General features: G+C 37.0%; 1 protein-coding gene across 1 annotated transcript in view; it reads left to right on the plus strand.

Moving 5' to 3' along the window:
• The window catches only part of CNTN5 (contactin 5), a 339,272-nt gene that overhangs the window by 262,123 nt on the left and 64,628 nt on the right, over positions 1–12,521 (plus strand). The window contains exons 13-14 of the mRNA XM_035889184.1: positions 9,948–10,075; positions 10,989–11,164. Of these exons, the coding sequence (XP_035745077.1) occupies positions 9,948–10,075; positions 10,989–11,164 (304 nt within the window). The remainder of the gene's footprint in view (positions 1–9,947; positions 10,076–10,988; positions 11,165–12,521) is intronic.

The raw sequence follows: 12,521 nt of genomic DNA on the forward strand, positions 1-12,521 counted from the left end.
GTTCTGCAACTTCTTGTATAGGACTCCACACAGCAGCCTTCCACCTCCGATGCTTTCCCACAAGCTGGCAGCACCTATCAGTGAACAGGGCACATTGCTTCTCATTTTCTGGCAATTTATTATACAATGGGGCTTCTTCAGCACGCACCGCCTCCTCCTCTGGTGATACTCCAAAATCTTTGCCTTCTGGCCAGTCCATGATCACTTCCAAGATTCCTGGGTGATTGGGATTTCCTATTCAAGGCCATTGCATGATCAGTGCAACCCACTTACTCCACGTAGCATCAGCTGCATGATGTGTACAGGCGACCCTCCCTTTGAACATCCAGCCCAGCACCAGCAGTCGGGGTGTGAGGAGGAGCTGTGCTTCAGTACCAATCACTTCTGAAGCAGCTTGAACCCCTTCATGTGCTGCCAATATCTCTTTTTGAGTTGGAGTATAGCGGGCCTCAGATCCTCTGTATCCCCGACTCCAAAACCCTAGGGGTTGGCCTCGAGTCTCTCCAGGTGCTTTCTGCCAAAGGCTCCAGGTAGGGCCGTTCTCTCCGGCTGCAGTGTAGAGCACATTCTTTACATCTTGCCCTGCCCGGACTGGCCCGAGGGCTACTGCATGCACTATCTCCTGTTTAATCTGTTCAAAGGCTTGTCGTTGTTCAAGGTGCCATTTGAAATGGTTCTTCTTCCGGGTCACTCGATAGAGAGGGCTTACAATCTGGCTGTAATTTGGAATATGCATCCTCCAGAAACCCACAACGCCCAAGAAGGCTTGTGTTTCCTTTTTGCTAGTTGGCGGGGACACGGCTGTTATTTTGTTGATTACGTCCATTGGGATCTGACGACATCCATCCTGCCATTTGATTCCTAAAAACTGGATTTCCTGTGCAGGTCTTTATTTTGGTTTATGGCAAAACCGGCCTTCAGAAGGATTTGGACTATTTTCTTCCCTTTCTCAAAAACTTCTTCTGCTGTATTGCCCCACACGATGATGTCATCAATGTATTGCAGATGTTCTGGAGCTTCACCCTGTTCCAGTGCAGTCTGGATCAGTCCATGGCAAATGGTAGGGCTGTGTTTCCACCCCTGGGGCAGTCAATTCCAGGTATATTGGATACCCCTCCAAGTGAAAGCAAACTGTGGCCTGCACTCTGCTGCCAAAGGGATTGAAAAGAACTACTGTGAAGAAAATTAACTCTATTCCAGCCAAAACCAGGACAACATCAAAATAGATCCCTGCAGTTGAATGAAATTACATAATTTTACACTGGTTAAATACCCGCCCCCTTGAGCACCGGGTGTATTTGAATTTTACCTCTTGCATAGCAAGTCTGACTTCGAGTACTAACGTTGCTTTTCTAGCTAACAAGTGAAACATGGAAATATCTTAAAGTAACTAAAGTTTTCCCATGTATTTTTCTTTTCCTGAGGGAATTATGAAGTCCTACAAGCACTTTATTATTTCTAAAGCTTCTGAGGAAAATAGAGTAAGTTAATAATTCATTGCTGTCACAGGAACATGGAAAAAATTATTGTGATAAGTCTTTTCATTGAAAAGCGTGAACCTTTTCTAAGTAGCAGAATATTTCTGACATTGAAATAGTGTGCAAAAAAGAGGAAATAAATTTCATTATTAAAATATTAAAATATATTTTAATTTTAAATGGCTCAAGAGTACGATATGGACTGTAAAAAGTATAAAAGAATATTTTCATCATTTTAGGGTAATTTCAGCGTGTTTAGAGATATATTGTCCTAAATCAAACATAGATCATAGAACCATAGAATGTTTTGGGTTGGAAGGGACCCCTAGAGGTCATCTAGTCCAACCCCATATTTTATAAAAGCTTTTAAGGGAACATTTGGACTGCAATGCAGAGCAGAAAAGACCTTAAATAGCCTTTCCTACCCTCTGGGACACTTACCCTGAGATATCTTCTGAGGAATTCTACCAGTTTTTCTTCTTTACACAAGACCAAACACATCTTGAGGCAAAATATTTGAGCAAAATGGCAAGGTGCCAATTAGCAAATGCTAAGTTTTCAAAATGTACCAACTGATCTCTCTAACTTGAGTGTACCAGTGAAAATACAGAATAATTTAAAAGTATTCTTGTTTGTTTAATTTCTGTAGGTAATAGGTTACTGATTTGAAACTCTGTTCCGTTTACAGTTAGGCTCTGATTCAGTTTAACACGTTAGATATTTAAATTTTAGGACCTTTAGATAATCATTGATATTAATGTTATTAACAGTCTTTAAAGCAAACTATGTGCTTAAGTACTGGTCTGAACAAAGTCATTAATACGAAGTACCATTAAAGCCCATAATGACCAGCCCACTCGTACAAAGAAAAGAGCACTCCAGGAGACCATGTTAGTTGTAGCATATTGGTAGTTTCCAGCCGTGACTGCTCAGCAACACTGCAGAAATCTCACTTATTCCCTGTGCTTAGAACAGAAGCTACATTTGTTAGCAAAAACTGGCTTTTAGTTTCAGCCACTTGAAATTATATTTAGATATGGGAACACCATTTGCACCAGTGAGAGCTGTGTATTTTCATGAACAAATGTTACTGTGCAGCAAACGGCAAGGACAAAATGAGAGGCTGGGTTGCGGCTCCTTTGAAAAAACCTGCCCTAAACCAGTTTGCATAGATTAGCTTAAATAGAGCTGGAAGTAGTTTGCAGTCCATTAATGATAAGCGTTAGCATATTCCAGTGACCTAAGATACCACACATAGGAGTTGCACTACTATAAATATTTGAAAATCCAAAGTGAAGAAAATTAAAATAATTTTGTGTTTTGCCAAGGGACTGGGCCAAACATAGCCTTGTTTCTAATTAGGTCGACAATATTTAAATAAAAAGACTCTATCTAGGGTGATAATATAAAAAATGTATATAAAGTAGATGGCATTCTGCTTACTTAAGTGATTTTACCATAGCTATAACTCACCTCCATTTTCTGTGAGAGTTAGAGGCTTGTACATCTATTATGAAGGAGCAAGAGAAAGCAAGGGGAAATGTGAGAGCTCACAGCCACTCAAGGAGAAATAAAGGTTTCAACTATTTACAAATACTTGTCCTGACTCCTTGTAATCTACATTAAAGGATACTGACAGATCCCATACCCAAGCTAATGTGAAATGACAGATTGCTCAGATCAGAACACTGTGAGGGGCCACAGGCTAAATGAGTCAGTGCAGCTTCTCTCCATTTGCATCTTTAGAGTCCTTATTTCCAACATGCACACAAACCAATTTCATACTCCTGGTTTTAGATCCCAATGAGAAATGCAAGAGAAAAATTTCTAACCACTTCAATAGCTTACACTTTGCTTTTACCCAGTTACTTCGTCTTAAAGCTTACAAAGCTTTTAACTAACTGTAATGCTTCCCTGATTATTTTTCTAAAGTACTATAAAAATTGACTTTAGTATGAAAGATAAAGTTAAAATACAATGCAAAAAATAATGAGGTGAAAACGGAGAAGGGTAAAAGTGTGTACAGCATAATCAAATCATTCATTGATAATTCTCCCTCCCCACCAAAACCAGCCACACAATTGACTTCTATTTTTTCTTACTCTGTAATTGTTATTTAAAGAATATAAAGCTCCAAGTGTAAGCTGTCTGTCATTCATTTCTACTGAGATCCAAACACCGTGTCACTGTCTCTGCTACAAGTCCTCAGTAAAATCCTGAGGGTAGTATAGCAGTTGTGACTTTTGCTGCCTCAACTGCTCAGCTCCTTCAGCATCCAGGGCCCATTGCAGAATTTGTAAACAATTTCTAGCCACAGCATCAAGACATCTGTTTGTGAGAATCTGCTATGAATGATGCAACAGAATGAGACTTAGAGTTTCGCCTTTTCATTATCTTAATCTTGATGGAAGTCTCTGCTCACTGATTTCACGTGTGATAGGAAGAACAAATGCACATCCTGGCTCTGGTGGGACAAGGTAAAACTGTCCCTGGTGATAAAGACAGCTGAGAATTTCCACCATCTAAACCCCTATATCCTCTACCAGCTGTAAATAATATCTGAGAACATCCATGATGCGTGGCACCAGATGTTAAGGAATTAATATTTTGTCTGTAAGACAGTGGAGCGGTAAAAGTACCTGAACTACTAATACATTTCATTTATCCTTAAGAATTAATCAAGGGAAAATAATCACAACAATTTGGCAGGACAAATAGACCTCCCTTTTTATACCATGATGATGATGACTGTATTTTCTACTTCTTTATCCTTCCCTTCAAAATAAGGCCACAGATTACAGTCACTCTCACAAATTTTCTGCGCATAGAACAGCAGGAAGGAAAAAGCTTACTACTTTTCAATCAAAATACTCTAAAATAAAGTATACTTCTTTTAAGTCCTACCAAACTCCCCATATGAGCAACTCTTAAATATAATATTCTACTCAGTCCTCTTCTCCAAAACACGTGAAGCCTAAAGGAACCTGACTTTTGTCATCATGTTTGTGGGGACCTTCCACTCTGTTCCTCTCCATCAGCACTTTTCCTTACCTCTCTGTCAGTCCACACTGATTAAGAGAAGGCCTTTTTGACTGCCAAATAAAGGACTTCCAAACACCATCTATAAGCAAAGATCCAGCATTTCCTATGAGCCTAATTTTCATCCATCAGCTCCTCAGAAGGCACTTGGTGTCAGAGAATACCTTTCTGTTCACATCAACATCCCATATGCAAACAGTATGAACTCTCATCCTTCCAGATAAAACAGCATACCCTTTATCAAGGATCTTACTCACCTGGCTACATACTTTATTAGTAAAAGAAGAACAAAACTGATGAAATCACTGATCTGTGTGAGCTAATGCATTTTTGTTTAAACAAATGTAATAAGAATGTTTCCAGTCTTAAGTGTTACTGCAGAACAATAGCTTTGAATAGATTGCAAACATTTTTACAGTGAAAATAATCACTTGGAAATATTGTCTGAAAACTATAATTAGTGAGTATTTCTCAGCCTTCCAATGTCAATCTAAGTCCAATCCCACAGCCTTAAAGAAGAAAATTTACACTCTCATTCATGCTTCTATGATTTTGTAACAATTCTCAACCTAGTTTACTGGGTTATGCTGTCATTATCAAAATTGACATCACAGAAATGCTACTAATACGTATTTCCAAACTTTCTGACATTCTAGATAAGAAAACCACAGGCAAACCATTGCAAGCTGAGCATCCAACAGCTGCACTATTTCAGATAAAATCATAGTGGAAACATACAGTATGCACAGATATCAGATACACTTTGAAATTCACATTCCATTTCAATTAATCTCTTTTCATTATTAATTCGTTGGAGTTTTTTAGCTTCATGGGCACACAGTATGCAGTGAAGCTTGTGGTTAATCACCTTCTGAGAGAGCAGGTGTTTAAATTCAAAGACCAGCATCACACTTGGTGCTCACCACCACCATCATTAGCAGACTTTATATCCCTTAATTCTCTAGACTGCCTCTAACATTACGCTATGGGCTTGAGTCAGCTACCCACACACAAACTCCTGCTGCCCTTTGAAAGCCCTACAGTGTCATCTTGGCTCATACCTAGGCTTCAAAAAGACACACTTACACCTGCTGTATACCTCTGTGTGCTGTAAGCAGTTAAGTCCTCTCATTGCTTTTGTGTCACATTTGTCAGCCCTGTGCAGGTGTCTTGGACACCTTACAGCTATTTCTATATGAGCAGGTACTATGGATCAGTAGGGGCAGGAAAAAGTTGACACCATCCACACTGCCTCAATCTGAGTTTCTCTTTGGAATAGTTCTAGTCCCATTCCACAGACTGGATGCATTTTTGTGGCTGAAAAGCAGTGCACTCCTCAAGCATCCCTCCCAGTTTACTATTGGCTGAAGTTCATGTGCTCAGACTGCTTTGTTTTACAAACCAAAGCCACAGCAGGTGGGGACAATGGGGAAATTAATTTCCAAGTCATGCTCTTGACGTGAACCATAGCTGGGATTTTGTCCCTCAAGTGATGTCAGGTCATAACAGGCACTTATGTGTGGGGAACTAAATCAAGATCTGAGGGTGAGATTCAGTTCCAGGTTGAGATATCTGAGTGTAGATATCTACAATGTGAATTAGACATCTAAACTTTTCTACTGTTGATAGAAGTTCCACTGAATGCTGACAAGATCCATGAATGTAAAATAGAAACTCATCTCACATGCAGACACCTTACCTTTCATTTTACAAACAGCCTCTAGAACAAAAGGTTTTCTTTCCTCCCTGATCATCCTGATGATCCTCCTGAGTGTCAGCTCGATTAGAATTAATCTTTCTGAATACTGATTATCAAAATTGTCCTATATTCCATATTATGTTTCCTCAGTACCTCATGTATTAATACTTCCACAACAAGCTGCAGATTAGAATCTGATATATTCTAGGGCTGCATTTGCCTTTGCTGCACGGTGCTATTAGTTCAGAGCCACATTCACTATTTTTCTATGAGTCTGGTGTTCAGAGACGTCAAAGCCCTCCTGTTTGATATGCTGATCTTGCTGTATCAATAAACTATTTATTTCATCAGATTCCTAGAATCCTTATTTTTGTATCCTGGTTATTATGAAAAATTAGATAATAGTACAAAGAACCGTTTCTCTTTCAATTTTTTTTTTTTTTTCTCTTCTGTTCAACTAGTTTCTTAACCATCTTAAATTTCTATGTTAACCTGTTTAACCAGACATGTGAATTTCAGCATGAAAATCACGCTAGAAGCCCATGGAAGATCAAGTCTGCATTTATTTTCTCTAGAACATGCTGCTTCTTATTAAATAGTATAATAATTTTGTCTCGTTCAGTGTACTTTGGTTAAATCATGTTGAATTTTATCTCATGTCCATTTGCTGTCATATCTTGATTATTGTTTCCTAATAATTCCTGCTAAAATCTTTGTTGCTATTGATCTTAAACCAACATGCTTTTTGACCCCAAGACATTAACGCTCATCTCTTTTTCTCCATGTTATTAAACAGATGAAAACTTTTTTCTATGCAGACGCTAAGCCCACATGCTAATTTTCTCAGAGTCCTTGGATGGACAACATCTATCTCTTTTATGTGATTACAATGATTTTTTCTTATACCTAATTACAATAATATCCAAACTATCACCTTGATCTCTCATCCATCCTTTCCTTATCCATCCATCTATCTTTCACTCAGTTTCTAATACATTCATAATTTAGGGGTTTTTTCCTAAATTATCCTTAACCCTATCCCAACCCCATTTCTTCTCTCTTTGCTTCCCTTTGATTTCTGAAGCTAAAAACCCTTTTGCTATGGTATTTTCTTATTAAAATATGTAGACATACTACGCAGGTGGTCTCTCCGTGACTGAGAGATATTGGCAGGGAAGGAGGAGAAGTCTATGTTCCTGCTGTGTGCAGCAAGTGTTATGTGAATAAATAAAGCATTTCAGTTTCATCATAACCAGCCTCTGGCTTTTTTCCCAAACACAAATAAAGGGAGAACAGATGAATGCTAGTCATTTTAAGGGAAGTATTAATTTCTGAGCCAAATAATTCACTAGCAAATGTGTTTGCAATTCCTTTGATTGAGCGATTACTCTTTTCCTCATGGATAGCAAGAGCTTTTAGCTAAATAGAAATGTAGCTGATAATACGTATAAGATTCATTAGATAATCTTCCGTATGCATCTAACTTTCTTCTCCTCTGAGCTCAGAATGAAAAACAGTTTTATATCAGGACTTACACTGTGTATAAGCTTTTATAATTTGTAAACACTGTAGGAGTGTCCTTTCATTTGTCTGATGCTGACAGTATATTGATGAAAACTATTACTGTTCTGCAAAGGCTGTTGTCATACTAATGATACAATGTCCTCAGAGCATTGATCACAGAGCATCTTGATAGGAAAACAAAACTTACTTCAACAGGAAAGGAAGGAAGCTTACATCCCTGTCAGTTCCTAAAGCAGATTGTTTCTTCAAAGGTGTGACATATTGTAACAACGTTTCAGGCCTTCTTATTTGTTGGGAAAAAAAACCCAAAACCTCAAAACTCTGATACAGAAGCATTTGCTTAATATAATTATGTTTTCTACAAAATGACTTTTAGACAAATAATGTGACTTAAATACTGATACATACTTGTTTAGAGCAAGATGGGAGATAAATCATCAGGTTGCACTAGGGAATTGAGAGCTGACATGTCCTTCCTCTGCCCCGTTCCCTTTTGAAGCTATTATTTTCTTCTCTCTCTCTGCTGAGAGCAGTGAGTGGCTTCACATCTGAAGTGAATAGAAGTACATTTTTCACTGGAATGAAATTCTGTTTTCTCCACCACGATGTTTATAAACCTCAGATAATAAAACACCATTTTTCACAAACAGAGTCAGAGAATAGGAGATATTATTCTTTTTCCAGGAAAAAAAAAAAAAAAGAAAAAGATTTGCAGTCCCATATTAGTGATTTAGTTTGGGCACATTACTGAATCTTAAGCCTTTGGTAAATCACTCCTAGTTTAAATCAAAGGTATTTTAGCTTTGCATTTTAACATGTCCAGACTAGAAAGGGAATTCCTTCCCTTTTTTGGCTGCTGAAGAGCCCAAACTAGACTTGTTAATCAAAGTGATCAAAACCTTAATCCTGGTTTAATACTTCTAAAGAGTAAACCACAGCATTGTACCCTCCACAAATTCTGAGCGTAGCCTCAATAGAGGACTCCCAGCAGAAGGAGTGCCAGTCACTACATTAACAGATAGAAAGCCCTCTCTGGACAGGTATATCTAAAAATCCAGCCATTGCTGGGGAAGAGCCACCCACCTATTTAGTTAGACTCTTTGTCTATACACAGAGAGAGGTCTTACCCTACTTTCAAAATATAGGAGAAGGAAGCATTCCTTCATCCCCTCTTCCAGTTCTATGTGCTACCTGAAAGCTCTTGCTGAGGATTATTTGCTTCCAGCGACCGTGCCTGCTGGAGGGCTTCCAACCTACATCTCCCATGTCCTTTGAGAGAGCCATAACCACTACCCAACCTGGGAAAGGACATATCACATCTGCAAGCAGGGCTTGGCTTAAATGCCATGTAGGAGTTGCCGTGTTCCATCCAGGCTTGTAGTTCTTCTGTCAGGAAAGGAGCAATGACTATTTACTACTCTTCCAGAACTGCAGCCTTAACAAATAATAAATTCAGGGTCTTTATCATTATAGAAAAGAAAAAAATGTATGGATTTTCACTTCTATGTAGCTTCATGGACTTCATGATTAACACTGTGTAAGCAAAGCCAAAATCTGAAACTCCTAAATGTAAATGGTTGAACAACATTTCTCATGAGTATGCTTCTTTGGGGTTACTTACTTAGAGATGTGGAACTGCAATCATACAAGACTCGAGGAACAAAATAAAAGCTGAGCTACAAAAAAGCAGAGATTATTTAAGTCCTTATGCTACACTATGTGGTGATAAATCTTATTTTGACCAGATACAATTAATTTTATTTTTTTTTCTACATTTTACTTCCCAGTCTTCTCAGATTTGATTTTAAGGTCTTTTTTTTTTTTTTCTGTAAATTGAATAGCTTGTGCTTGATATTGAAATGTGATTTGACAATACTATAGCAGTGAAACTTTAAAGACAAATTATGAAGGATCACCTTTTTTGCTTTTTACAAAAGGTTCATTAAAATTCACCACTGATAAGTGTCAAAGGATACTAATCCACTGATGCCTCCCTGAAACTTTTTGAATTAAGGAAGAAGAAGGAATAAAAAGGGTTTATTACAACCTTTTTGAAACAGAAGAGAATTCAATTATCATCTTCATCAACCTCTGCTACAGAGGCAGCAGTCCTTAATCCTATTTATTAGCTCTAAAAGAAATCATTATGGAATTTGGCTGCTGGGACAGGAGATATATTTATATATTTATGTATTTATCCTTTTCAGGATAACTATTCTTCCACATGGAAGCCTGCGAATCCTGAATGCTTCCAAGTCTGATGAAGGACGGTACTTATGCCAAGGTGTAAATGTATTTGGATCTGCAGAAATCATTGCATCAGTATCTGTTAAAGGTAAGAAAAAATAGTTTGATGATAATGATGATTTCTCTTACTAATATTTCATTATTGCTTAGAATTCCCAGCCAGCCATACAACAGCATTGCACAAGCAGAATAAAAAAGCATCTCCAACTAGCTGGGGGGGTTAACCTCCCTCTGGTCAAACATCATATTCTTGCATCAGATTGTATACTCCAGAATTAATATATCTATTAAATCACTCAGGTTATAATAATTCTGTAAGCAAAAGATCCAATACCCCTTTTAATATATTTTAGCTTTGTGAACTCACTTACCCCTACCTCTTTCTGCATGGGAACAAAGCTTACAATTAAAATAATAATTGTATTAATATAAAATCTAAGGAAAGATAGTTCAATAGAACAGCAATAATAATCAAATCACTGAGTTGCAATTAATTCCTAAACCACATATTTGTCACTTTTTGGCTGAATTCTTATATGATTGTGGGTTTTGGTTTTAGGTGTTCAAGTCCTTTGACTTCATTTTTCCAGCTTCTTCCTATATTTAGTATGCCTGGAAACATCCTTTTTATTTTAAGTGACAAAACTGAGATGTTCCTGCAATCACAAGATTTCAGGTGCTGCAGTCTTAAAAAAAAAAAAAGAAAATTTAATAGCTTTTTTCTGAGACTAATAAAATGAATTAATTAATTAATTAAGTCTTATAGATTGTTGTTTAAGGTTTCTGCCTTATTGCTTCCATGAAACTGGCTGTACCTTCTGTTCACCACTATCATATCTTAGTGTGCTTTATGAATATATTTCAGTATTTGACACTATTTATTTGAAACAAACAGTAAATGTAAGCTTTGAGTAGATTAAAGAGAATGCAATTGTATTATTTTGGCCTTGCACTATAACTAGACTTCCATCTAAATGTTCCTAATCTTTCTATATTTCAAGAACCTACAAGAATAGAGCTGACTCCCAAGAAGATAGAGTTAACAGTTGGAGAAAGCATTGTCCTCAGTTGCAAAGCCCTTCATGACAGCACACTGGATGTCACTTTCTATTGGACACTCAATGGACAGCCAATTGACTTTGAAAAAGAAGGCGGACACTTTGAAAGCATCAAGGCAGTAAGTGACCATGTGTTTGTCATCTATGTGCTGCAAACTGATAGAAATTTGTGTTTTTACATGTCTCCCGCTTACCAAATTCTGAATGAATTGAAAGATAACTGGTTTCACTAACATTGGAAAGAAATGTTAGCTAGAGGAAGTGCAAACTGCAGGTCACTAGAATTACTTCAAGTAGTTTTAATCAAGGAGATATTAAACCTAAACTTATACATCCTGTTACTGGGGAGTCATCTTATGATCTTTGTGAGGGGCAGAAAGTAGTTTGAATCAAATCCTCCTTACATTCTTCTGTTTATTTTAATATAGAAAGGATGCTGCTATAAGCATTGATGTCTTTCTCACAGATAACATGGCTGTTGGAATGCCCTCACCTCCCAATGCTTCTACCTGCTTAGCATATATTTTTATATCTGAATAGCAAGGAGAAAACTTTATTTTCCAACTCCCCTGCATGAACTGTGCAACTGTTATTTAAGTCAATAAGAATCAGATGAAAAAATATGCATATCAATTTCAAATATTGCCCCTTGATTTAAAAACCATTTAATATGATCAAACAGTAGGGTGAAGTAATTCAAACCTGTCCCATGTAACACGGTTTGAACGTTTCTTAGTAGAAAGAAATCTCTTAATATGAACAAGTTTGGAAATAGAATCTACAGTCATTTAACTCAATCTTCCCACTAATGAAATGTAAATCAAATGTCCATGCTATGTTAACAGAGAAAAATGAAGCTCACAAAGGTCAGGAAATTTTAAAAGTTAATGTATCTAATTTAAGTACAATGTAGTGAAGTTAACTTTGCATTAAAAATCTTGTCAGCTGCAATCAATTTATTCTCCTGCTTGCCTTTATGGAAGCCATACTATGTTCACTTTGTGGTGTGTGGTTTGTTTTGGGTTCTGGTTTGTTTTTTTTTTAATTGGGTTTTACTTCAATAAGCTTTTTAATTGGAAAACATTAGTAAAGTATATCTTAGTGCGAAGGTTCTTAGTGTACTTATCTTCATCTGAGGAAGTCCAGTACTCAAAATCCAGCACTAAATATATAGGAAGGAAAACTATCATTCTTTTTTTTTTTTAACTTTGAAGTTAAAACATTCTCTGATTCAAGAAAACATCCTATGATTACAATTTAATTTCAAGTCATTTAAAAAAATTTGAAACCTAAATTAGTTCCTTCAGTGCATTTCAACTTCTCTGTGCTGAAGGGAATTTTTAATCACTGAGAAAATTCCTCAGGCTAGGGAATTTCCAAAGTAATTTCTCCTACCAAAGTAAAGCCAATTTAATGTAATTTCATTTGTTTTACTGAACCAGGATTTTGTAGATCTTTCAACAAGAATACTTCATT

This window comes from Egretta garzetta, unplaced genomic scaffold (assembly GCF_000687185.1).
Source record: "Egretta garzetta isolate BGI_Z169 unplaced genomic scaffold, ASM68718v1 scaffold492, whole genome shotgun sequence".
Lineage (NCBI taxonomy): Eukaryota > Metazoa > Chordata > Aves > Pelecaniformes > Ardeidae > Egretta > Egretta garzetta.